This window comes from Dermacentor andersoni, chromosome 1 (assembly GCF_023375885.2).
Source record: "Dermacentor andersoni chromosome 1, qqDerAnde1_hic_scaffold, whole genome shotgun sequence".
Classification (NCBI taxonomy): Eukaryota; Metazoa; Arthropoda; class Arachnida; order Ixodida; family Ixodidae; genus Dermacentor; species Dermacentor andersoni.
The window spans coordinates 24,139,699-24,156,152 of record NC_092814.1 but is presented as its reverse complement, the minus strand read 5'-3'; the positions used below and the strand labels follow the sequence as shown (position 1 = coordinate 24,156,152).

The window sequence follows — 16,454 nt, the reverse complement described above, 5'->3', positions numbered from 1 at the left end:
AGCTTGAACAGCGTGATCTGTGTTGTTTCTTGCACCGCCGTGTTGTCAGCGTAGGTTACGTACGGCAGGACGGCATCCGAGGTCTTGTGTTCGACGTCTACGTACATTGCTAGCATGTTGGTGAAGGTCTTATTCAAGCGCTCCGTAAGACCGTTCATCTGCGGGTTTTAGGCAGTTGTCCTCCTGTGGCTTGTCTGGCAGTATTGCAGAATGGATTGGGTGAGCTCTGCTGTAAAGGCCATTACTCTGTTTGTGATGAGGACTTCTGGGGCGCCATGCCGCAGCAGGATGTTCTTGACGAAGAATTTCGCCACTTCGGCTGCGTTGCCTTTTGGAAGAGCTTTCGTTTCAGCGAAGCGGGTGAGGTAGTCCGTCGCCATGACGATCCACTTATTTCCGGTTTTTGACGTCAGAAAGGGCCCCAACAAGTCCATTCTGATCTGCTGAAATGGTCGGCAAGGAGGCTCGATCGGCTGTAGTAATCCCACTGGCCTTGTCGGTGGTGTCTTGCGTCGCTGACAGTCTTGGCATGTCTTGACGTAACGGGCAACGTCGGCGGTCAGGCATGGCCAGCAATACTTTTCCTGTATCCTCGATAGTGTCCGGGAAAATCCGAGGTGTCCAACGGTTAGATCGTCATGTAGGGCGTGCAATACTTCTGGACGCAGCCCTGAGGGAACAACAAGAAGGTAGTTGGCGCGGACTGGTGAGAAGTCCTTCTTTACAAGTAGGTTGTTTACAAGTAGGTTACAAGTAGGCTGGAGCTATCAGACAATCCTCGCCTAAATGCCCTAGAGAAACGTCGGTGTGCCCTTCCAAATACTCGACAAGGCTTTTTAGCTCTGGGTCTGCTCATTGCTGTTCAGCAAGTCTTCCACGTTTATTATTCCAAGGAAAGCGTCGTCATCCTCGTCATCTCGTGGTGGCGGGTCAATGGGGGCACGTGATAGGCAATCGGCATCAAAGTGTTTTCGTCCAGACTTGTAGGTTACAGTGATGTCGTATTCTTGTAGTCTGAGGCTCCACCGCGCCAGCCGTCCTGAAGGGTCCTTTAAGTTCGCAAGCCAACACAATGTGTGATGGTCGCTGACGACTTTGAATGGCCTGCCATATAGGTAAGGGTGGAATTTTGCTGTAGCCCAAATGATGGCAAGGCATTCCTCTTCAGTTGTAGAATAATTGCCTTCCGCTTTTTACAGCATCCGGCTAGCGTAAGCTATCACCTGTTCAAATGCATATTTCCTCTAGACCAGGACAGCACCGAGGCCTAGGCTACTGGCGTCAGTGTGGATTTCGGTATCGGCATCCTCGTCGAAGTGCACAAGTACTGGAGGTGACTGCATGCGTCGTTTGAGTTCTTGAAATGCGCCGGCCTGCAGTGTTTCCCACTTGAACTCGACATCACATTTAGTTAAATGTGTCAGTGGCTCAGTGATGCGTGAAAAGTCCTTGACAAAGCACCTGTAATAGGCACACATGCCAAGGAATCTACGCACTGCTTTCTTGTTGAAGGGCTGCGGGAAATTTGCGATGGCAGCTCTCTTCTGCGGGTCAGAGCGGGCTCCAGATTTGCTGATGACGTGGCCCAGGAACAGAAGCTCATTGTAAGCGAAGCGGCACTTTTCCGGCTTCAGAGTGAGCCCTGGTGACTTAATGGCCTCTAGTACTGTCGTGAGCCGCCTAAGGTGATCGTCGAAATTCCTGGCGAAGACGACGACGTCATCCAAGGAAACAAGACAGGTCTGCCACTTCAATCCTGCTAACACCGTGTCCATGATGCACAGGAACGTTGCAGGCGCCGAGCACAGTCCGAATGGCATGAGCTTGAACTCGTAGAGGCCATCTGGCATGATGAAGGTGGTCTTTTTGCGATCTCTCTCGTCGACTTCAATTTGCCAGTAGCCAGACTTGAGATCCATCGACGAGAAGTATTTAGCATTGCAGAGCGGATCCAATGCGTCTATCCGTGGTAGGGCGTATACATCCTTCTTTGTGATTTTATTCAGTTGACGGTAATCGACGCAGAAACGTAAGGTTCTGTCCTTTTTCTTCACCAAGACAGCAGGAGATGCCCACGGGCTTTTCGACGGCTGGATGATGTCGTCGCGCGACATTTCGTCAACTTGTTGTCTTAGAGCTTCACATTCTCGCGTCAAAACTCTGTGAGGGCTCTGGCGGAGTGGTCGAGCGCACTCTTCGGTTATGCGATGCTTTGCGACTGGTGTTTGTCGAATCCTCGATGACGTCGAAAAGCAGTCTTTGTATCGTCGGAGCAGACTTCTGAGCTGTTGCTGCTTAATTATGAGGAGACTTGGATTTATGTTGAAGTCTGGTTCGGGAACTACGGTCGTCAGGGTAGATGCAGCAGAATCCGACAGGACAAACGTATTGCTGGTTTCCAGAATTTCCTCGATGTATGCGATCGTCGTGCCCTTGTTGATATGCTTGAACTCCTGGCTGAAGTTTTCAGCATCATTCTTGCTTTCCCTCTGTGCAGTCGAGCGATCCCTCTTGTGACGCCAATTTCATGGTTAAGCAGTAGACGCTGGTCGCCTTCGATGACGCCTTCTATGTCTGCTGGTGTTTCGGTACTGACGGAAATAACAATGCTGGAGCGAGGCGGGACGCTCTCTTGATCTTCAAGCACACTCAAGGCGTGGTGACTACGGCAGCTCTCTGGTGGTATCGCTTGATCTTCCGACAGTGTTATCGACTTCGCCTTTAGGTCGATGACTGCACCGTGTTGTATCAGGAACTCCATGCCGAGAATGACGTCTCGTGAACACTGTTGGAGGATAACGAATTTGGCAGGGTAAGTGCGGTCATGAACCGTAATTCTTGCCGTGCAGATTCCAGTTGGTGTTATTAGGTGTCCTCCAGCGGTCCCAATTTGTGGGCCTTCCCACACAGTCTTAACTTTCTTCAACTTGGTGGCGAAGGGTCCACTCACGACGGAGTAGCCAGCTTCTGTGTCTACTAATGCGGTGACTGCGTGGCCATCTAGAAGCACGTCGAGATCGGTGGTTCTTTTTCTTGCGTTGCAGTTAGCTCTCGGCGTCGGATCACGGCTGCGTCGCGTTGATGTGTGGCTTGTACGTTGCGGCATCAGGTCCTTATTCGGTGCGTTCTTTGCTTTCAGGCTTCGTTGGGATGGTGGCGTGTCATTGTGATGTTGTCGAGATAGACTCGGCATCTTCGTGGATGGCAGAGGATCTTCGTCATTTCAACGAACAACCGCACCTCCATCGGTTGCTGCTTTTAGTTTTCTGGATATCAGCTTGTAGACCGGCCCCGGGCTTGGTCAATGTATGGTCGGCGTTGCGGGGACATGTAGCGACCAGGTGACGGTGAACGGGATGGTCGTCGAGAGTTCCACTGAATGGCGGCTACCTAATCGACGATGTCACGTGGGTGCTCCCCAAGCTGTGGACGCGGCGCGTTGACCACGAACCCTCTCAGTCCCAAGTCACGGTATGGGCATCGGCGGTACACATGGCCGCCTTCTCCGCAGTGATAGCAGAGCGGTCGGTGGTAGGGGCTTGCTAAATGTCTGTCTTCCTCGTGTAGCTGCGCTGGGCGACGGATGTGTGTGCTGGCAGTGGCGGCGGTAGACGACCGAATTGCGGCGTTACAGGGCTCTGGCGCGGTTGCGGAGGACAACCGTGATGGTGTGCGACGGCGGCGTAGGTCATCACTTCCGGCTGGGGCTGCGATAATTGCGGGTTCACCTCAGGAACTCCAAGCAATCGCTGAACCTCTTCTTTCACGATGTCGGCGATCGAGGCCACTTGAGGCTGCGACAAAGGCAAGACCTTGCGTAGTTATTTGCGCACAATGGCCCTTGATGGTCTCTTGAAGGTCATCGGAACCCAGTTCTTGGGTGGCGCACTGCGGCGTGAGCACTTGTCAGTTATACTGCAGAGCGCGCATTTCCAGAGTTTTCTCAATCATCGATGCCTCTGTACAAAACTCAGCTACGGTCTTGAGCGGGTTGTGAATCAGTCCGTTGAAAAGTTCTTGCTTGACGCCTCGCATCAGGAAGCAGACTCCGACATTTCCGGGTCGGCTTGCCGGAAAAGACGGGCCATCTCCTCCATGATGATCGCTATGGTCTCATCGGGAGGCTGTACTCGAGTTTCTAGTAGACCTTGGGCACGCTCTTTACGCACAACGGTTTTGAATGTTTGTAGGAAGCCACTTCGGAACAGGTGCCACGTCGTTAAGGTGGCTTCTCGATTCTCGAACCATGTCCTGGTGGCATCTTCCAATGCGAAATAGACATGTCGCAGCTTGTCATCACTGTTCCAACTGTTAAACATAGTGGCCCTCTCATACATCTCCAGCCAGCTTTCTGGGTGCTCGAATGTGGAACCGCGGAACGTCGGTGGCTGCCTGGGCTGCCGCAGAACTATTGGGAATGCTGCGGCTGCCATTGGGGCTGTCTTGGCCATGACCTTCTTGGTCGTCGCTGGTAGAAGTCCGTGTTCCGGGGGCAGCTGCTGTAGCCGGCGGCTTGCTCAATGTTCCGGGACGATGTTGTTGTTGTCTTTGCGGTTCGGGCTTGGATCACGGCTTGTCGGGGGCATCCGGTACATGAACGTAAAGCACCTCCACCAGATGTCACGTAATAGTGACAGTGAAGAGCGCAGCAAAACTGTGATTAACGAAACTAGCGTTTTATTGGACGAACTTGTGCCCTCAAAAGTAAGCTACACTCAAAGAACAACGATAGCGACGAACACACTCGGCGATCGGTGAAAATCTGATCAGCGGGTCAAGCACGTCGGCTTTTATACATCAGTCATTGAAGGTTCCAGAGTAATCACTGGGACCCATGTATCTTCCAGAAAGTTCTACATCATTCGCGTCGCGCGTTGAAATCAGATTACACAAGGTTCGGTGACAACAGACAGCGGATAGAACCATCGATAACTTTCGAGAAACTTTTGATACATGCAAGCGCGTCCTGCGCTGTGCGATAACATCTGTTAGGCGATGAAACGCGGTCACCCGATATAGTTAAACAAGTACACTTGTCAATATTGTATTTGCCCACTGCATCTGTAATTCAGTTCTGCTTTTTAGAGAAAGTGTTTTAAAGAAAAAGGCTGTAGTAGGAACATGTTGCACATACTCTGAGGTATACACAAGTTCTAGTAGAAACAAGTCTGTCGAGGCTGGTATTTTTGTTAATTTTTGGGTAATATATTGATTATGATAAAAGAAAATAAAGGTCAAAGCCCAATTTTCTGAATTTTGTGGCAAAACCCTAGCACCAGTATGTCAGTGTGACATCACAAATTTCAAAGTACAGTCAACGACCGATTTCTTCAGACATGCCTGATAATTTGGACACATTTGCAGCGCCATCACGTACGTACCTTATAGAGCCCCTGTATACTGTTGTCTGGATTTTCAGATGCTGACACCCTTCGCAATCTGATTTATCAGATTTGCCGTAACCGCAGGTCCGAAACAGCATCAATCGAAGCCACTGCTACCGCCATTTTGATTTTTGAGCCATAGGCTATAGAAATGCCTGGCGCACAGTTTTAGCCATTTGGCTTTAGTACGACAAGTATATTAAATTGACTGAACTAAGACGCTACTAACCATCATGCCAGAAGGCGACCGGCATCGTTACAATGGGAAAGTCAATTTAGAAAAGCGACCTAAAGAGCTTGAAGTGTCCAATTTAGCAGCTGCTTAGCTGCAAAAAGTTGCAACTACAAAAACAAGGAGATTTCACTATTTTTCATTGTATGTCTATGAGTTTTCCCGCCTTGAATTTTGGCCTTTGGCATCCTTGAACTCCTTGAATTGTCCTTGAATTTGGGTCATATGTGATGTGCAAACCCTGATTGCAGTGAAGCCTACCAGAAGTGGAAAGGGGCCACTGTCACGGGACATTATGTGTTCCTTAATTATATATGTGTGCACCTGCCATCTCCTGTCGTAGTATGAGCACTGAGACACCTATTATTGTACTGGCTGGCCTTCAGAGCTATATTTCGGACATGGCTGTGGAGATTTGAGTCCTTGAGGGCACTTAAAGTTATGCTTTCATTTTTTCAGATGTTTTCACGGTCCCTAGGGAGTCTGAAAAAATCTGGCATTGACTGTATGTGTTCTGTATTTGGGCCATTGTGGACTCTGTAAATGTTCTTGAAACTTGCCAAATTCAGTCTTCATCTCATTTATAATACAGTGTAGTTTATGTGTTTAGCGATAAAACATATTAACTAGGTATGAGGAGCTGCCATCAAAATTGATGATGTCTCTGTGAGCTGGCGCAGAAACTTCATAATGGCAGTGCCATCTGCCTTTAATTTTTGTGCTGTTTTACAGCGAATCTGTTAGCCTCTAGCTGGTAGGCGTCTGCATCCGTGGGAAAAAAATGTGGGCCGATTCCGGAAGGATCGAGTACCACCTGCGGTGGAGGTGAAGCAGGCTTCAAGCACCCAGCAAAGTGAAACAAAAAGTGCATATATTCTTTGGAATCACGCGTACCACAAACAGAACAGCATTCGTTTCAGTAAATAACAAGCACAAAACAAGCATCGAACCACATAATTGATGATAAGCAGCTCCTGATAACAATGCAAAGCACGTAGCGCTCCCCGCATACATCTCCCAGTAAAGATTATTATTGTTGCGAAAAATATTTTTTTTTAGTGTTTAAGAAATACCTATTTGTATCTTCTCACATGTATAGCACACTTGTAGAGCTATCTAATGATGTATCACACATATTTGTAGACTGACCACCGAGGCTACTTTTCTGACCTTGGACACAAATCTTTTTGCAGAAAAAAATTGAACTTTATTTGTTTTTTTCAGGTGACCAGCTAAACCTTCAAAGCTTCAAATATTTTTAGGCTATACTATGTGAACCGGGCTACAACTCTGTATTTGTGCCTTCCAAATTTTTGTGTTCTGAAACAAAAATTCAAACTTTGCAATTTTCCTCCCTTTCTTTCTAGTGCCAAAAGCACTTGGAAGTATTCAGATATTTAAAAAATTGGCTATTTTAGTAGCCACACCACTTTATTGTCTTGCCATACACACCGTTTGAACAACTGGATCATACAATGTGCCTTTTAAAAAAAAAATGTTGATTGATGCCTTCTAGCTCAGCTGGAAAAATAAATTACCCCCGAAATGCTAGAAAATTTTTTACAATAAAAATAAACTTGGAGAACGATTTTTGAACTTAAGAACATATGTGGAAAGTTTTTTAGTTATATCTGTGATGTTCGAAAAAAATGCTGCCTGATTTGGCGTGACCCATATAATTTTTTTCTTTAGTGTCCCTTTTGTAATGCTCTCTTGCAACCATTTATTTATGTTGAGCTTGGTTCTGGTCTATAACTGAATATAAACCAAATTGACTACTATTATAAATATTGGATTGACACTATTCTATATATTGCTAAAAAAAAGTGAAGTGCATTAAAAAGTATTTGGGACTTGTTTCCTTCCTTCTGCTGGAGCGGAGAAGCTGAATTTTGAAGTGCATTTTCTTCTGTGCTCATAATGGGTAGAATAATGAATAACAAGGATGGCAAAGGAATTGACAAGGGCAAGCATTGACTTAAGTATAGATTGGAAGTGTAGATACAAATTGCTAAAAAAGTGTTTCTCATTTTGGAATCTCGAGCTCATTTAACACTAACCTGCAAAGTTTATTACCTCATGCTTGTATCAGTTGTAACAAAATCAGTTTGCACTAGTATTTCTCTGAGCTGAAGCCAAAATTTACACCAAAACCTCTGAAATGAGCAGCAATCATTGCATACATGCTATTGAAGTCAACTTGGTTGTATTTGAAAGAAAAGCTCAATTTCTCCCTACCAGTGGGTCTTTTTGCTCTGTAGTGTTCTGGAAAGCACTTGTCAAAAGAAAGTACCAACGCTGTTGACTGCCAGGCACGTATGAGGGAAGCACAGCATCCTATTGTCCGAGCAGCTTACCTGTTGTCAGCTTCATGACGTTGGAGTGCGCACATGTGTGCACCATTTTGTCTTCTTGTTGAAGAGGTGTGCAGTAGTGACAGGTAAATAGTAAACCTCAGGTTTGAATCACATCCAAAGTGAATAATAATCCTGGTCGAATAATTTTGAATCAAGTAGTTCGAATACTGGTACTCTTCTTCTATACCACATATTTTGATGAAGAAAATGCGAAAGCACTTGTAGTTAGGCTGGTACAAATTCAGATTTTTTTGTTAAGAAGTGAATTGTATATTAGAGAATGATCTTGAAATGAATAGTTGTGGTATTTGCATAAATATCTTGACACAATGGCCAGAAGTTGACAAATTAAAACGGAAAATGGGGGAGGAAAAAGGCTTTATTCGCAAACATGAAAAATTTTATTTAGGGGGAACAGTTTATTTATTTATTTTGTGTGTGTGCTGTGGAGATATTTTCACCCAGAAGCACTAGTACATATGTTACGATGCCAGCAGTATGGCCAGCAGCACAGAACATTTATTTACTGACATTTTCTCAGTGTTGTGGTCCAGTATACTGGAAGTTTCATGTTGGTCAAGGCCACGAGGGAGTTTCACTTTCCCCAGTAACAGAGCTGTGTGTTGCAGAGTGTGTTGCACACTGTCACGATTCTGCAAAGTGCAGATTCTGCATGTGACCTTGACTGCATGATGGTGGATGTTTAGGCAATGTTGTGCAAATTAAGCTTGGTGCTTTCGGCCTACGTGTGAGCTTAACCCATTCCATCCAATAAATGCAGACAATGAACTTGGAAGGGACACTTGATGTAGTTTTCAGTTGGTTGCCTGTAGATCCGAACGCTGCTTTTACAGCCTTCAGTCTAGCCCTTGCGTGTAATCCCAGGCCCATCACCAAAAAGTTGTCACTTTAGCATACGCTAAAGAGGATGAACGTGAAAGCCTGTGCGTTCATGAGACATTAATTAAATTACTTGACACTCTCATCCAAATGCAATGTTACTTCCTTTTACTTGTTTTCTCCCATCAAAGGTCATGGGTTCGAGTGTCTTAATTTACTCTATCTTAATTAACTTTGCCTTAATTGACACCGAAGGTCATGGGTTCGACTCCCACCAATTGTCGTGGGTTCGACTATCAATTTTGTGTCGTTGGCTTTTGGTCCCATCAAAGGTCGTAGGTTCGAGTGCCTTAATTAACTTTGCCTTAATTAAAACCAAAGTTGTTAGGTTTGACTCCCACCAACGGTTGTGCTTTTGGTCATCAATGGTGGCACCATCAATTTTGGTGCCATTGAATTTTGATTCCACCAAAGGTTAAAGGTTAGACTCCACCAAAGGTTGCAAGTTTGAGTGCCTTAATTAACTTTGGCTTAATTAAAACCACACGTGTTGGGTTTGACTCGCACCAGCGGCTGTGGTTTTGACCATCATTGGTAGCACCATCAATTTTGGTGCCATTGAATTTTGATCCCACAGGGATAAGGGTTTGATTCCGCCAAAGGTCGCGAGTTCGAGTGCTTTAATTAACTTCAGCTTAATTAACACCAAAAGTCGTGGGTTCGACTCCCACCAAAGGTCCTCGGTTAAAGTGCCTTAATTAACACCAAAGGTTGTGGGTTCAAGTGCCTTAATTAACTATTTTTTAATTAACTGTGCCTTAATTTAAGGGACACTAAAGGCAAGTACTAAATCAAGCTAAGGTGATAGGGTAGTGCCCGAGAATCTCTAAGGCGTCAATATTATTGTGAATAGAGCCTAAATAATCGAGAAATTGAAGTAAATGCAGGACATGATTAGAGACTCTCCCGGAACATTCAAGCACTTGCTTGATGACGAAAGCACTCCTCAGTGAAATTCTGTCACTAGTACTCAACTACTTGTTGCAGAAAACATCCTTGTATTGTATTATAGGATGAAATAAAATGCTACTTGTCCAGTTCTACTTCATTTTCAGAAAAAAAAAAAAAATCTCAAATGCTAAGTGGCTATGGTGTTGGGCTGCTGAGCACGAGGTCGTGGGATCGAATCCCGGCCATGGCAGCCACATTTCAATGGAGGCGAAATGCGATAATTCAATTTCAATTTATTTTTATTTCAAGAATTACAAGTGTTCTGGTGGATACCAAAGGCTAAAAGCTGTTGGAAAAACAGCTTGACTAGGCCAATGGTCCGTTACAAGGCATACATGGAGGTTGCATCAAAATCGTAGCATTGTTAGACACTCAGAATAAATTAATTACATAAATGCACAATAACAAGACCGAAAATAATATAGAAACTAAGAGAAAAAACATATTTGATACATCAGAAAAATGGAAGTATGTGTGTAAGGGTTACTAACAAAGCTAACACAATTCGCTCTGATATAGAGACTAGATAATACAGAAAACACCCATGTACTTAGATTTAGGTGCATGGTAAAGAACCCTAGGGGATCAAAATTTCCGGAGTCCTCCACTACAGCGTACCTCATAATCAGAAAGTGGTTTTGGCACATAAAACCCCATAATTAAAAAAAAAAAAACTCATTGAAATTACCCTTTATAACGACAAGGGCAGTCGAAAGGTTTTGTTTTCGCTCGACTTTATGCCGCCCACACTTTCGCGTTTCAGTAGTTTCGTTATCACGTAGTGCCGCGGTGGTTTTGCTGGCTTGCGAAACTTGCACAAACTGCATGTAGCAGAGATTTCAACTTCCATGTGATGTCGCGGGATACCCGAACGGTCTATGCCACTTGACCAAACAACAGCTGCAGCGGCGAATCCACCATGCGTGTCTTGGCTCGGTACCGCCATCTGTCGAACACGGTTTCACGCACCAACGGCAGCACAGGGTGGTGATGGCGTATGCAATGTCACCACTCTCCCGGTTGGGTGGCGAGAGATTTGAATTTCGAAGAAGGTATTCAGACCCTTCGGATGCAATTTTCTCGTAAACTAAGTCTTTTCTTGGCACGAAACAAGCATTGTGAGGTTTGTGGAATGGTATTTAAACAGTACATATTGACTTAGTATTTGCCTTTAGTGTCCCTTTAACTTTGCCTTAACACCAAAGGTCATGGGTTCGACTCCCACCAATGCTTGTGGGTTCAGCCATCAATAGTTGCACCATCAATTTTGGTTATTAAATTTTAGTCCCACAAAAAATCGAAGGTTCGAGTGCCTTAATTAACATTGCCTCAGAGGGCCCCTCACCAGGCCCCATAGCAAATTTTGGTTATATGCTGGAAGTTGTTACATGTCCTCTAGGAAGCGTTCTGCCGCAAAAATTGTTCAAATCAGCTTATTAATAACCGACAGAAATATTTCAGTGCCGCGAACCCGTAAGCGAAATTCCTTCCCTGTGTTCTCCCATACCGGACCTCGAGGATCGCGTGACGCATACGTCACAGGCCCCGCCTTCATTTTTTTTCTCCTATCTTTTTTTTTTTTTTTTTTTCGGCGCTACGCACTTCCGCTGATGCCGACACGCACGAGCTGGTGTCTCGTTTGCACAGCACATGATTTTGCGCGCTGTGCACAAGGAAACATGACTAGCAGTATAATTCAGTGCTACACGAATACTGAGCCAGAACAAGCGGATCGTAGAGCATGATCACACGCTGGAACACAGTAGAAAATGGCATAGTTTCGGTACCTACGCACGTGACCGCACGACCGTGGGAACAAACAGACGAAGCGGTAATACATCTCCCTTCCTTTGGTGTTATAGACTATTTGGTTTTCAAAGAAGCTTACTTTGTGTTTTTCTCTTACTTTCTTTGACCTTTCTTTTAAGTTCACCCTTTTTTTTTTATGTAGAGAATCTGCGAAGGATGAGGTGAACCCTATCAAGTGCTGACAATCTCTAAATGTTTGGAGGTCGTCATTTGTAACCACACTAAGCCTCAGCGACTTATCTATTTCAGTTACCAGTAGCAGCAAAGCTTTCTGCGTGTTGCTTTTAATGCCATGTAATTAAAGATTTAACCTTCTGCTGTACTTGCTCAAGTCATTTAGTTCCAGTTTCAGACGTTTGACTGTTCAAGTTTATTTATTCATCCCTGCAATTTGAACTGTTGTCCTGTCTCACAGCGAAATTGTCATACTTAAGAGCGAGTTCATTCACTGTTGTAAAACAGTGCCCAAATTGTAAGCTGGTATATTATACTAAATTTTAATTAGAAGCTGTATCCATGAGACATCAATAAATTGGTATGTCTTGCCTAAATTCTTGTTGTCCTCTTTTCCCAAGGCTACTTGGTTGCAAGTGGACCGCGTCGATCAAATGGTGTTCAAGGCATCCGTATCATTGTCCAGTCAGACAGGCCACCTCTCTTTTTGGATAGCCGTATAGAGGCCTTTCTTGTGTACATTGAGGTAGGTGAATGATTTTTTGGCGATGCAGTGTTGATGTTTAGCTGTGGTCGAACAAGTGTCTGGTGCCAGCATTTTGACCAGGGTTCTTGCTAGGTCCCAGACAGTGACAAGTCCCCTTGTTGAAATGTTGGTTGCAGATACATCCCTGGTTCGACCACCGTCCATCCCTTTGAATTTCCATCTTCCTTTGTATTTATGTAAATGTGGTGTCTGTGACATAGGCATGTTTTTGCGTTTTCTTGTTAATGTGCAAGTGCAGTTTTGACAGCGTGGCATTGGCAAGTGTGCCATATGTATATCTTACATGACACCTTGTCAAGGAGAAAGCCATTTCATCTACAGCATTGTACTGGCAACACTGTTCCAAGTGTTTCTATCCGTGCCGACGAGTTTGCGATGGCACTGGGTTTATGTGGGCCGGGGGACATATTTTAATTCATTCAAGGGAGCAGACACGTGAGAGCTGTGCCCCCTTTCCCCGGCACTTGTGTGCATGTGTGAGTTGTGAGAGAAAAATCTGGAGGCTGTGCCTAGTTACTACCAGAATCCTTCTATGCTTTTCTGGTCATGAAACTCCGTCATCACGCTGTGGGAGAGGTTCATACGCTGCTCAAAGCTGCCGCGACTTGGTGCCACTGTGCCACAGAGGGCATCGTTCGCATACCAAAACATTTAGAGCTGATTGATATGGTGCGTTCTGTGCATGTGCTGGGCTATTTTTTGAGTTCGTCCTCGCAGCCGCTTACGCGGCCGTATGCCGTTATCGCAAGCATCACATTGAAGCACACACCTATTTTGACAAGCACGCTGTCTGCGTCTCTTTCGTCGACCGTCCTGCTCATCGGCATGTCAAAGTTTATCGGTCGGTGTGTGATCAGCGTTTCCGTTTTGTGAGTAGATAAACTCGTCCTGTAGCAGGCGTATAACTCGACTGAACTCTTTCCTTATCATGCCCATTGGGCATAGTTAGGCCGCTAACAATAGTTTGAAACGTCGCTTTCAAGGCCTCCCGGCGCCGCTCATGGACACACTGCACTATAGGACATGAAGGAGAACTATATACTTTTTTTTATCTAAGCAGTTCGCTTTTTTCCGACCAGGCGGTGATTTTTTAACGCGCTTTGACGTTTCACGATCGTCAAAGCAGAAAGCAAAAATGGCCACCCGCTATTGATTGTTTGAAACGCCGCTTTAGAGACCTTACGCCTGCTCACGTACACACTGCACCATTGGATGTGAAGGAGAATAACTATAGTTTTGTCTTCTAAGCAGTTAGGTTTTTTCAGGCCAGGTGCTAATTTTTTGAATGTGCTCCGAAGTTTCGCTATCGTTAAAGTAGAAAGCAAAAATGGCTGCCTCTGGGAGTGGCGCGCGCTTCGAAATATTGTAGACATCGAGATTCCGCTGCGTCTGCGGCTGATTTTATCAATAGATAGAGCTTCAGCGAGTCTCGGGATGCTGCCTGTTCGTCGGACTTTGACTCTGAGAGCACCTACGATGCAAACCAGCTCGGAACAACCGCAGCCACAGCCCGGCACGCCCAACTGAAGTGCTTGCACTTAAATTTGCAGTTAAACCTAATGGCCGGGTTACTCGGGCACAAGAGGTAGTAGGATTGGGTTCAACTAGCTGCGTAGACGTTTCACGTGCTCACTGGCAGTTTGTGGGACCATCCTGTGAAAGGCTTAGTAACAGGACGTAGTAATGGATGAACATTATCATTTAAAAGTGCCACCATTCGCGTGACCATACACTTTGAAACAACTGAATCTAAAATAATTGTGCTTACTGAAATATGGCTAAATTCGTCTGTGGATAATTGTGAACTGTTCTGCATTTTTCCCTATTTTGATATTGTCGCAGCACTGTGCGACTGAGGCAGATAAAGAAGAAGTAGAGTGTGCACGCATTGGCTCAGTTGTAGCCTGTACTCTGCGCCGTCTGGTCCTTCCCTGTGGCTTCCTCCTGAACCTTGTTTCACTCTGCAAATAAATATCTTCCATAACATCTTTGGTGGAGATGCGGGGTAAATCCTGGACAATCCTGGACGATCCAGCTCTACCGACTGTCCGACAGAGTAGACACTTGACTGGTTTACAACCACAAGCAGCGGACATGGCTAATTCCGGAGAAGGCAATGACGACCCCACCGGCGGCGAACCAGGCAGCAATCACGCAGGGCAGGCTGGCTACTGGACACCGCTGCGGGAGCCACCTGCCTTTTTGGGGAAGGCGAATGCACACATCGACGGCTGGCTGAAACACTACAAAAGAGGGAGTCACCACAACCACTGGAGCCCTGCGAAGCAGCTTGATAACATGTTTTTATTTTTTTTTCTCTCGCTGGAACAGCTCTCCTCTGGTTTGAAAACCACGAGAATGTGTGGACAAGCTGGGATAATCTTGTAGAAGAATTCACAAATTGCTTCGGGGACCCGATCTCTAAGAAGAAGGCTGAGCAGACGCTTTCCCGAAGAGCTCAGTTACCTGATGAAACTTGTACAACGTACATAGAGGCTGTTTTGAAACGACGTGGAATCGTCAGCGCCACCCTGACAGATGAAGACAAAGTAGGACATTTGATTAAAGGGATCACTGAAGATGTTTATAATTTTCTTATAATGAAGGAAGATCTTAGTCCTCCATCTGATTTGGAGAAACACTGCCGGGCATTTGAAGTGCTGAAAATGAGAAGGATTGGAACAAAGTTTGGACGCTTAGACAATGTCACCACTATTGCAAGTGTGTCCGTCCCAGCCCATGGCGACATCTCCTCGGGGATACGGCAAGTGGTTGAAGAAGAGCTCGAACGCCTTAAAGTTGTTGACTGTGCTCATGTGTGCCATCAGTGTGCATTTGACGATTGCTCTCACGTGCCACCGGCCACTTCGACACGTCAGAGTTACTGAGAGCTTTGCAGGGCCTATGCTGATCGTCTGGAAAGCAACAACTTGCGACCGCAACCGAGAGGTCTGGGCCGCCAGCAAGATGCACCACAACAATTCTTTCGTGGGCTCCTCCCTCATACAACGAGCCTGTAAGTTCGTTCTTACCTGTAATAATGATCGATCTGCTCGATCGATAACTGCTTAATCGTGAAATTTGCAGTAGACATCGATCACTCTTGACGACGCTTTCTACATCTGCGGGTGTTTCGGTACCGAATGAAATAACAATGCTGGAGCGAGGCGGGATGCTCACTTAATCTTCTAGCACACTCAAGGCATGGTGACTACGAGAGCTCTCCGGCGGTATCACTTGATATTCCGACAGCGTTATCGACTTTGACTTCAGCTCTATAATTATGCTGTGTTGGCTCAGGAAGTCCATGCCGAGAATGACATCTCGTGAACACTGTTGGAGGATAACAAAGGTGGCAGGGTAGGTCTGGTTATGAACCGTAAATCTTGCCATGCAGATTCCAGTTGGCGTTATTAGGTGTCCTCCAGCTGTCCGGATTTGAGGGCCTTCCCATGCAGTCTTAGCTTTCTTCAACTGGGTGCAAGGGCTCCACTCATCATGGAGTAGTCAGCTCGTGCGTCTGCTAAGGCGGTGACTGTGGCCATCGAGAAGCACGTCGAGGTCGGTGGTTCTTTGTCTTGCATTGCAGTTAGGTCTTGGAGTCGGATCACGGCTGCCTCGTGTTGACGTGTGGCTGGAACGTCGCATCGTCAAATCTTTTGTCAGTGTATTGTTTGCTTCTAAGCTTCTTCGGGATGGTGGCGTCTCGTTGATATATCGTCGAGATAGTCTTTTCTGCATCTTTGGCGGAGGATCTTTGTCAGTTCGACGAACAGCTACTGTACCTCCATCGTTTGCTGCTTTTAGTTTTCTGAATATAGTCTTGCAAACCAGCCCCAAGCTGGGCCAGTGTATGGTCAGTGTTGCGGCGACAGGTTGCAGCCTGGTGATGGCAAATCGGACGGTCGTCGAGAACTCCACTGAGTGGCGGCGAGGTAGTCGGCGATGTCATGAGGGCGCTCTCCAAGCTGTGGACATGGCGCCTTGACTGTGAACCCTTGCAGTCCCAAGTCACGGTATGGGCATCGGCAGTACACATGGCCAGCTTCCCCGCAATGGTAGCAGAGTGGTCGGTGGTCGGGGGCGTGCCAAATGTCTTT

At 46.0% G+C, this 16,454-nt stretch overlaps 1 protein-coding gene across 2 annotated transcripts in view; it reads left to right on the top strand.

Moving 5' to 3' along the window:
- Positions 1 to 16,454, top strand: part of Ide (Insulin degrading metalloproteinase) — a 267,382-nt gene that overhangs the window by 226,284 nt on the left and 24,644 nt on the right. For both annotated transcript variants that reach the window (XM_050192991.3, XM_055061253.2), the window contains exon 23: positions 12,209 to 12,333. In XM_050192991.3, coding sequence (XP_050048948.1) covers positions 12,209 to 12,333 — 125 coding nt within the window. The remainder of the gene's footprint in view (positions 1 to 12,208; positions 12,334 to 16,454) is intronic.